We start from the raw sequence: 10,660 nt of genomic DNA, 5'->3' as shown, positions 1-10,660 counted from the left end.
ATGGGCTTCCAAATCAGTCTCCCATCTGATCTGCTTAGCTGAAGCTTGGGGTTTCATGTGCCTTCACACCAGTTAGCCCCAATAGCTAAATGGCTCTTCAATGTTGAGAGATGGCATATCACTGAATACCAGCTGTCGGCAGCATTAGGAGTGGATTTGCTGAAGGAATCTGATCAATTTTTGATGGAAACAGGATGCTAAACGAAATGAACTTTTTTGTTTGATTGATCAACAATACTTCTTCATGTGTTTCCTCACCCTAAGCATTTCAGTATTGCAGGAGGAACTGTCAATGTTTTTGTGTGATCCAAGGATGAAATATTTGTTTGGTAACAAAATGTAGTTTGAAAAAGTCCTGCTTCTGGAATGCAGAGTTAAATTTAAACTTAGCACCATGTTGCAGGGAAAGACATTTCATGTGGAAAGTTTTGAATAGTTTCTGCTACTATTAAAAAAACCTAGTGTAATAAAAAATGTGCACAGGGACTATATTATGCAATCAACAATGTGTTTGTTGTTATGACCAACCTACTCCTTGTTAGAATCAACTCGTGAGTCATGAGCTTATGACTCCACCTACTTGGAAGACAGGATGCCAAACTAAGTTATCAGTTACCCAAGACTTCAAACACACTCCAGTATCACAGAAGCACCATATGTTTCTCTTTTCCTCCCAGTACAGCTATTACAACAAATACAGGCGACCTGTTTTCTTCTTTAAGTATATACTTTTGGGAATAGATATCTCTTCAAAATAAGAGCATGTTTTATGTTATAAATAATGTGCTGCTCAGAGTTTTTTTGGGGGGTGTTTTCCAATCTATTTTTCATCAAAAAATTCAGTGTGGCACAAGTACAGTGGTACTTCGGGTTACATACGCTTCAGGTTACATACGCTTCAGGTTACAGACTCCGCTAACCCAGAAATAGTGCTTCAGGTTAAGAACTTTGCTTCAGGATGAGAACAGAAATCGTGCCCTGGTGGCGCGGCGGCAGCGGGAAGCCCCGTTAGCTAAAGTGGTGCTTCAGGTTAAGAACAGTTTCAGGTTAAGAACGGAACTCCGGAACGAATTAAGTACTTAACCCGAGGTACCACTGTAAATGTTTATTCTGAAAGTGTGGCCCAGATAAAAAAGTTTGTGAGCAGCTGCATTGCATCATATACAAAGTCAGAACAGCCATTAACTCATTTGTCACGTGTTTAATGTTACTAAGCAACTGGACCTATATAGTAAAAGCAGCCTGTTTCTAATATCTATTTATCTATCTATCTACCTACCGCAAAATGCCTAGGCCCGCTAGATTATGAGGCCCTGGGTTGCAGCCCGTATGTAAACCCGGCACTGGTTGCAGCGGGTTGGACTAGATGACCCTCGACGTGATCCCTTCCAACTCTACAATTTTGTCAAGTCCCGCGGAACTAAACGGGGGTGGGGAGCAGCAGCAGCACCAAGCACGCCTGGAAACGCGTTCCTGCGATGGTTAGAGACCCGAGCCGAGCTTCTCCTTCGAGCCCAGCCCTCCTCCGCGGTCCTGCTTAGGATGGCAGTCCTTTCCCCATGCCGACGCCCACCTCCCGCTGGGGAGAGAGCGAGCTGCAGAAGTGCCTCCCGTGGCGTGGCCGCCTCCCCACCCAGCCTCGGGCGGCTACTTCTTTCCCCTCCTGGTGTGCGTGGCAGCCTCCACGCCTGCCCCCCCCCTCGGGCGCGTTAGGGAATTCGGGGGCGGTGCTGGGAGAGGGGCGGGCAGGAAGAAGCGCGCCCGAAGCCCCTGCCTCCTTCCTTCCTTCCCTCCCTCCTTCCTTCGTGCCTCGGATTGAATGGGGGAGGCAGCGTCGAGGCCGGCTGTGCTGCGCTCGCTCCTGCTTTTCTCGCCCGCGCCGTCCAGAGGCAGCGACGTTCCGCCTCCATCATCATCGGCGAAGTCCGGCGGCTCGCGGCGCCCAGCCTCAGCATCGAACGCAGCATGTCTTCGGCCAAACAAAGGAGCGGCAAGGGCGGCAGCTCCGCGCCGTCCGACAAGGGAGCCCATTCAAACCTCCCCGATGACGTGGCAAAGAAGCAGCAGCAGCAGCAGCAAAACCAGGCTCACTCCAAGGGGAGCAAAGGAGGCGCCTCGGCTGCTGGAGGGGGCAAAGCCTCCTCGTCGTCGCCGTCCTTCTGCAGCCTGGCCAAAGCCTTCAACTTCCTCTTGTCACTCGCTCTTATAGCCGCGGCTGCTTTCTCGGGCTACTTCGTCCATCACCTCTCCGAAGAAGTGAACCGGATCAGCGTCCGGCAAGAAGGCTTCGGGAGCCAGCGGGAGGAGTTGGCCCGCGCCTTGGAAGGGGCTGTGCAAAAGGTATCGGGGGAGGAGGCTCACCATAGCAATTCTCCGGCTCTGCATTTTCTTAAAACTTCTTGCGAAGTTGCAGGGGGGTGAGGGGTGCCGTCGGGGTGGGACTTGGGCTCAGAAGTCCAGGGCCTTGCTCTGTATTTTGGAATAAGTGGAGTGATCGACGTCGTCCCCTGGAGTTCTCTTCCTTCTCCCCTAAAGGACCATTAAAGCCAGAGTCTTACAAATTATGTGCCTCTGCACCCCTGGGCTGAGTGCAGGCCTTGCAATCGTCTCTCTCTCCCCCCCCCCCCGGCCTCTGGTGAATGCGATGGGGTGGGGATGTAAGTTGGCGAGGACCTCCAAACTTTGCAAGGGAGACTTGGTTCAGGAGAATGCCTGGCACTTGTGGCCCCCCAGTTGGATGTGCCAAACGTTCATTTGAATGGAATCATGGGAATAGCTTGGATTGCGAACAGCTTTTGCCTGGGAGTGTTTTTATTCTTTGTGAGGAAAATTTTGGGAGGGAAAGCACTTGGGCCTCAGCAGCCAATTCCCATCTTCCTGTGGATTCTGTTTGCACCGTGTTTCCTTTCGGGCCTGGGAAATCCCCATCCTAAATCAGTCATCCAGTTTAGCATCTTCCAAAACTTGTCCTCTTGCACGGCGTATCAAGCCAGTGGAGTCTCGCCTTTCCACCCTGTTGCATAACTTGCACTTATGGCCCCTCGTGCAAGATTTTTGGCATGACTCTTAGACCATTTCTAGGCCCCTCCTTCAGTTTTGCCTTGCACCCCTGTTTTATTTATTTTTTATTTCATTAACTTATGAATTGTTTTCCATGAACCATCCGTAAGCCCTTAACAATAAAAGATGAATACAGTCATACCTCAGGTTGAATATGCTTCATGTTGAGCGCGTTCGAGTTGCGCTCTGCGGCAACCCGGAAGTAATGGAGCGCGTTACTTTCGGGTTTCGCCGCATGCGCAGACGCACAAAATGACATCACACGTATGCGCAGAAGCGGCGAAAAGCGACGCGTGTGTGCGCAGACGTACCGTCGCTAGTTAGGTTTGCTTCTGGGTGCGAACGGGGCTCCGGAATGGATCCCATTCGTATCCAGAGGTACCACTGTAATAAAAACAATTAAAATCCTTATAGATGCAGACCAGGATAAAAATCAGGGTGTGGGGAACATTTGGACTTCCAGAGGTTGCTGAACTACAACTCCCATCATCTCTGTCCATGGGCCAAGCTTGCTGGGACTGATGGCAATTGTAGTTTGGTAACCTCTGGATGGCTAATGGTTCCCCACTCCTGACTTTTGTAAGTGCTGATCATGTACATGACAGGGCAGCGCTTGTCTGAGACGTCACGGGAGGGAATTCCTAAGGGTCAGCCCGTTAAAGGGTTGAGTCATACATTGTACAGACTGGACCTTCTGATGAGAAGGCATCTGCAATGGGTGAGATGATATTTTAGGTAAGGGAAGCCTATGCCAATCTGGTGTCCGCCAGATGTTTTGGGCTATGGCTGCACTGGCTGTTGCGAATTGTAGTCCAAGTATCTGGAAGGCACCGAGTGGGCAAAGCCTGGTTAAAAGAAACCTAAGGGGTGGTATCCAACAAAGAGATCCACTAGGGCAAGGATTTCTGATGGTGCAGTGGAGCTTCCCTTTCCACTCCCTGGGTGCCCCTAAATTGAGCACCTTTGCAGGGCGAAATTACATTGCATAAGCAGACATTCTTGCACTAGAGAATCTACATGGTTGGATACCACACAAGGTTCTTCATATGCTATATAGAGCTTTAACCACGTAGGTCACATTTGCACCATACATAAAGCGGCGTTTCTGAAATAATTCTGGGAACTGTAGTTCATTAAGGGAGCTGAGAGGCCCCCCCCCCCATTTTTAAAATTAATTTTCACATTTATCACAAAGAAAAAAGAAAAACATTACAAAACATAGAACAGAGAAAACGCACACAAGAAAGCCACAAAAAAGAATTATTACTTCAAATCCCTAATTTCATTACATTGATAACTGACTTCCTCGAGTCCCCTCTAACTGAATATCATTATATCACCTGTTTAACAGTTCTCCAAATTCATATTTCTAATAATATTAACTCCTTTCGAGAGCTGAGAGTTTGTAGGATGCTGCTGTTCCCTTTGCTGAGTTATAGTTAAACAAAGAAACAATCCCTCTTTGTAGGATATACTGGGAATTGTAGCTCTTTGAGAGGAATGGGGTCTCTTAACAGCTGTCTTAACTGTGCTGTTTTTCTAGAAAAAGGGGTGCCAGAACTCACCATGAACACCTCCCTTATTCTCTTATAATGGCAAGGGCGCCCACCTAAGAGGTGCTGGAACAGTTCTGGCAAGTTCCAGCTGAAAAAAGTGGCATCACGTTGCTTAAATTTATGGTGTGAATACCTATGTTGGTGCAGCCCCAGTTGTCCTTGGGGTCAGGCTCCTAAGAGTGTTTAGCTGCAAAGTTAAAAGCATTCAATAGAAACCATTTAACTCTGCATTATAGTTAACTATTACCAAGAACGAATTTAGACATGCCCTTGGCAGAGAGTTTACTCTGCCAACTCATGGAGTAAATGCTGGCTGTGAAAGTGGATAGTTTAGTTTTTGGTTTTTTAAAAAAATGTCCTCCACATCTACTTCCTACAAAGTAAGGGCGGCTGAAGAAATTTGCATTTCTAAGGCTGATAACATCCATAATGCTCCTAAATTAATGCCTTGTTTTGTGCCAGCATGGCATTCTAAATATTAAGATAGGGAAGTCTGCATTCTGCTGGAGCGACACCCAGTGGGGCCATTATTTTGTTGTATTGCTGCTTATTAAGGGAAGGACCATGATCCCATGCTGCGCACACAGATTCTTGTGAGTAGTGTGCGTAATTGCAGAGAAAATATGAAACCCAGCAGATTTTAAATCCAACATTGATTTTGGGATTGTTTGGAACGCAACTTTTTATTTTTTTATTTTTTACTACTCAAGTTTTTACTGGTGGTAAATGGGCAGCTGGTAGAGATGTTTTAACAATGGTGTCACAAGTCGTTGGCTGTGTGTTCCCACCAGCAGTCTGGCTGCTGCATTCTGCACTAGTTGGAACCCAGCCCAAGGGCAGCTCCATCCAGAGCTCATTGCAGTAATCCAGACTTGAGGGTACCAATGCATGGACTACAGTAGTCAGGCTGTTCCTGTCAAGGAACAGCTATAGCTGGCGAACCAGACAGATCTGATGAAAGGCACTTCTAGCCACTTGGGCCTCTAGTACATGGGTTGGCAAACTAAGGTCCGTGGGCTGGATCAGGCCCAATTGCCCTCTGGATCCGGCCCATGTGTGATCCTGAAATCGCCACTTGGATCGGCCTGATCGTTCAGGCTGTGCCATTTTTTTCCTTGGCTGCCTCCCCCCCCCCCCCATGCTGGCACCTCCCTTCCTCCTCTTGGCTTCTCCCTTCTCTGCGGAGGAAGGGAGCTGGGCTTTGATTGGTCCCAGCCAATCCGAAGCCTCGCTGCCTGTGCGCTGAGGCACGGCCCAGATTTGCCACCCGCCCACCTGCCTCTCCGTCCATGGCCACGCTGTGGGCATCATGATGGGGCTTTGGCTGGAGCTTGGCATGCCTGCTGGCCCCGTGCCTGGCACCCGGGAAAGCTGGCCCAGAAATGAGAGACGCCGTCGCTGCTGGTGGCTCCCGACTGCAGGCAGAGCGGCGGAGGAGGTAGGAAAGCAGGGGGAGGGGAGGGGCTGGGGAAGAGAGAGAGAGAGAGAGAGAGAGAGAGAGAGAAAAGCCCCCCTCTGTTGTGTGCGCATGCGCTCGCAGTCTGGCCCGCCACAAGGTCTGAAGGGCGGTGAACCGGCCCCCTCCTAAAAAAGTTTGCTGACCTTCTCTAGTGCTGAGGAGTACAGTGGTACCTCTGGTTAAGAACTTAATTCGTTCCAGAGGTCCATTCTTAACCTGAAATGGTTCTTAACCTGAAGCGTGCTTTTGCTAATGGGGCCTCCTGCTGCCGCTGGCGCGCGATTTTTGTACTTATCCTGGGGCAAAGTTTATAACCTGGAGCAATCACTTCCTGGTTAGTGGAGTTTGTAACCTGAAGCATCTGTAACCCGAAGCATCTGTAACCTGAGTACCACTGTATTCCTAACTGTCGTTGGTGCATCAATATTATTTTAGAAGCATTGTGACCAGTTGCTGTGTGTATTTCATGTTCTTTCCAGCATAGAATCTAGACCAGCGGTTCTCAAACGTTTTTCTCTGGGCCACACTTTCAGAATAAAAATTTGCTTGTGCCACCCCAATTTTTTTATCGATAAGAAATACATTGGAAAACGAAAAGAAATAGCTCCCAGAAGTGTTTGATTGATAACACAGAACACTTCTGTTCTTGCCACACTAGTGTGGCATGCCACATCCTTTGAGAGCCACAGATCGATACGTTAGCACCCAATTTATGTGCAGAAACAGATGCATGGGGAGAATCATCCCCATAGATCTGATTTGCCATTAAATGCAGAAGATTCCTGTCCCTGTTCTGCTATTCTTCAGAATTGCTGAATAGAGGAAGTTAAAGCCTTTTATGCACGTAAATAATGTGCTTTAACATGGACGTATGGCTCTATGTCTGATTTCTGAGGCTAGATTCTGGTTCTGCACCTAAGCACTGCAGAGTATAAGATTAGAAAGGATAAGCACCCCAGACAAAACATGTTTGGATAGCTCAGTTGGTTGGAGCATGGTGCTGATAATGCCAAGGTCACAGGCTTGATCCCCCTATTGGGGCTAGATGGTCCTCAGTGCTCTTCCAACACTACAATTCTATGATTATTTGAATTGGAAACTTACTTAGTCTAAATGATTGAATCATGGGTGCATCAGCATAGGTTTGTGCAGATAAGTGCAGTTGAATTGACATTAATTTTTGTCCACTAGTTCCGCTCACTTTGTTCCATTCCACTGCTCATCTGGCTTCCTGTGAGCCTTGTAGAACTTCCTGCGATGTGTGCTCCATGTCTAGATTTACCTATATGTGCTTTTCTCTTTTAGGTGCAGTCTCTTCAGTCTGCATTTGGAGGTTTCGAATTGACGCTGAAAAACGCACAGCAGAAGCAAGAAGTCACGGAGAAGGCTGTTAGGCAAGGGGAGGGAGAGATCGCTCGCATTGGTGAGGTTCTTCAGAAACTGCAAAATGAAATTCTGAAAGACCTGTCTGATGGCATCCACGTTGTAAAAGACGCCAGAGAGCGAGATTTCACATCGCTGGAGAACACCGTGGAAGACAGGCTAACTGAGTTAACTAGGTCGATAAACGACAATATTGCCGAATTCACAGATGTTCAGAAACGGAGCCAAGAGGAAATCAATGAAGTGAAAATGAAGGTGGCTTCCCTAGGGGAAGCAGAGGTGTACAAACATGAACTTCAGGCTTTGAAAGGCGTCGTTGACGAGATGCAGACATCCATGAAAGCAAAAGAGAAGACTATAGAGTCCTTGAAAAGTATGATAGATTTGATGGAATCGGATGTGTTGTCCGAAGTCAAAGAACTTGTCAATCTCAAGCAGGAGCACGAAAAGTTCAAAGAGGTGGCCGATGCAGAGCACATTTCATTGCAAACTCTACAAGATAAAGTTCTTAAAGCAGAAGAGGCTATTGGACATCTCCCTGGTGAGCTTGAGAGACTCCGGGAAGATCTCGTGCACATCAAGACTTCTGCCAATGCGCAAGAAGGTGATGCTCTTTCCAGAGACATCGTAGCGACTCTGCAAATGAACAGTGAAGGGTTTAAATCCAGGTTCAGGTCTATAGAAGAGAACCTTGAGGCTTTGAGGTCACCATCTGCACAAGACACCGAAGGGATGGAATCTCTTCTCTCCAAGTATGACAGCAAGCTAGCTGCTTTAGAGGAAGAGCTAGGCTCCATCCTGGGTAATTTAGAGAAAGAGGTGCGTTCAGTGACAGATACCGTAAGGAGCCTTAGTGAATCTCAGCTCTCCATGTACAGTGATGTTGAGGAGCTAAGGAGGAGCGTGAGCGACTTCCCAAACAACGCTGATGCACTTGATAACATCCAGAAACAAGTCCGTGCTCTGCTGGATAAAGAAAAGCCTCAGATGGATGCAGGGCAGTCCAGAGATAATCTAGGAGAACTCTCTTCTGTGATAGGTTATGTTGATGAGCTGCGATCTTCTCTCGGCCAGGCTGAATCCGACTTAAAAATGCTCAGGACTGCAGTTGACAGTCTGGTTGCTTACTCTGTGAAAATAGAAACCAACGAGAATGACGTTCAGTCGCTGAAGAGCTCCTTTGAGGATGTAAAGAATGACCTGGACAGGTTGTTTGTGAAAGTAGAAAAGATACATGAAAAGGTTTAGCTACCTAGCGCAGAGCATGTGTAAGTAATGAACTGCAAAACCAAAAATAGTTTTCATAGGCCAAAGAGTTTCGTTGCTGTTGTTGGGGGAAGTGGAATATTGGTGGGTTTGAAACTTAAATCTATTGGTGCCGTTATAAGAATCGTAACACGTTCTAGTTAGGCCCCCATGATTTTGTTTGTTTCAGTTGCTAGGACAAATCGTTTTGCTTCTGCTGTTTAATCCACAGTACAAGAGGAGGAAGCCAAATTATGACAACTGTTGCCTTGATCCATTGGCAAACATGGGGGCTCTGTTATTTGAATGAAGGAAGTAGACTCGAGTGAGCTTGGCGTTGCACATTCAGATCTGCTTCATCCAATCAAATAAAGCAGCTGGTGCGTGCAGGAGCCTTGTGCGTACAGCTGGGTGTGTGCGGGGCTCTGCTCACTGTTAAGAACAAAGTTATTGTGTAATCCAATTCAGGATGTGGACTCCCCAAAATTGGGTTGAGGCTACTTTGCAGCTCCTAGAATCAGTATTGCTGTTCCAAAGAACACACATCTTCTGGTGCTTTTGAATTGTCCAAGGTGGATAAAAAATGGCAATAATGGATAGAATTTAGCCATCAACCAGTCTTGTTGGGACCATTTATGGATTGAAGGCTGGATTTATTTTCAGTTGTGATGCCCTAATTCGTTCTGCAGGGAGCAATAGGAACCAAGTCAGGGAGATGAAACCAACCAGCTAAATAAAAATGTGCCATTTTGATTGTCATGCCAAAAAGAGTGGGTAGAGAACACAGAATTGTTTCCACACACCCCCCAAATCATTTTTAACATGTCCTCTGTGCTGCAGCAAAGTATAATATGTATTACTAAGATCCACACAAAGTGCCTGATCTTATTGTTGACTTCGATGAAATAGAATTGGACCTCAGCCTGATTTTTTTATATATAAAAAATAACTTTGGGCATGGCCAAATGTTGAAAGAATGAGAAGTATTAAAAACTGTTGTTCATTTTTAAGAACCACTGAACATGGACTGGATCCTTGTTTTACTTCCGTTAAAAAATGTTTGCATTTTTGTTTTTCACTTTTTAAGAAATTTGTATGTTTAGAAAGGTACCTAATTTTAGGAACAGGCTTTTTTGGTTTTTTGGAAGCGTTCTGCACATAAAGACCTCTTCGTGTACAAAGAGGTTAGCACTTACTTTTGGAAACAGTACAGCATCAGGGGTGATGGAGACAGAAAAGATGTCTGGCCATATCCGATGTTGTCAGCAATGTGTGTATTCAGAAACTGCTTCCAAGGGACCCTAAGCCTTAAAAGCCAAGGAAGATCCATGGTATTGAGATCAGCTGTTACTTTCCTAAGCTGCTCTTCACCAATTTTTCCTTTTATGAGTCTTGAACAATGGTATAGTTGACTGTGAAATTAACTTTTCCCAGTATCTGTAATGCCTAATAAACAGTTGGAATTTCTGTTAATGTATATCGCAAACATTTTTTGGGATGCAATACGAAAGTGCTTCTGCAAATTTGTGGAAGGCGGGGATAGCAATTGGTCAACGACTGGCAGGACACTGACGAGTGTGCACTGGGAGAAGGGGGGCTGGAGACTGATGGGGGGGGGGAATGAACACCCAAAACAAGCAATAAATCATATCCCTTGTATGACCCAAGTATTTTTGCTAACTTTTCAAAGCTGCATGAAAATTCACATTTAAATACACATTCCTAAATCCATTTTCCTCTCCAAATGCACACTTCTAAATGTATTTTGATAATGCTTTCTTTGGACTGTGAACTGCAGTTCACTGATTTTTGTGCGTTCTGAACATTGTACGTTCCAGTCTGTTCCATTGGTCCAGAGCTGTGGATCAGGCCAGTTCCATCTGAATCGACACAGCTCAGATTCTTCCAGCCTAGCTTTTGCTTACCAGTGTTTCCAATAGTCAACAGAAATAGCGAA

The 10,660-nt window shown here is 46.4% G+C and overlaps 1 protein-coding gene across 1 annotated transcript; it reads left to right on the top strand.

Moving 5' to 3' along the window:
• The first annotated feature begins 1,277 nt into the window (after nucleotides 1-1,277).
• On the top strand, nucleotides 1,278-10,176 carry CKAP4 (cytoskeleton associated protein 4). Its single transcript, XM_080971728.1, has 2 exons — nucleotides 1,278-2,340; nucleotides 7,381-10,176. Exons 1-2 carry the CDS (start codon nucleotides 1,966-1,968, stop codon nucleotides 8,704-8,706), a joined length of 1,701 nt encoding a protein of 566 aa, XP_080827854.1. The 5' UTR covers nucleotides 1,278-1,965; the 3' UTR covers nucleotides 8,707-10,176.
• The last annotated feature ends 484 nt before the right edge of the window (nucleotides 10,177-10,660 follow it).

Source organism: Podarcis pityusensis (genome assembly GCF_964106645.2).
Source record: "Podarcis pityusensis genome assembly, chromosome: 10".
Classification (NCBI taxonomy): Eukaryota; Metazoa; Chordata; class Lepidosauria; order Squamata; family Lacertidae; genus Podarcis; species Podarcis pityusensis.
The sequence above is the reverse complement of the archived record's forward strand: the minus strand, read 5'-3'. Positions and strand labels throughout refer to the sequence as shown.

Excerpts from the sequence above, each read along its gene's own strand:
- CKAP4 (XM_080971728.1), top strand. The coding sequence starts at position 1,966 with ATGTCTTCGGCCAAACAAAGGAGCGGCAAGGGCGGCAGCTCCGCGCCG. Across the intron at positions 2,341-7,380 it reads TGGAAGGGGCTGTGCAAAAG|GTGCAGTCTCTTCAGTCTGC; the intron begins GTATCGGGGGAG and ends TTTCTCTTTTAG.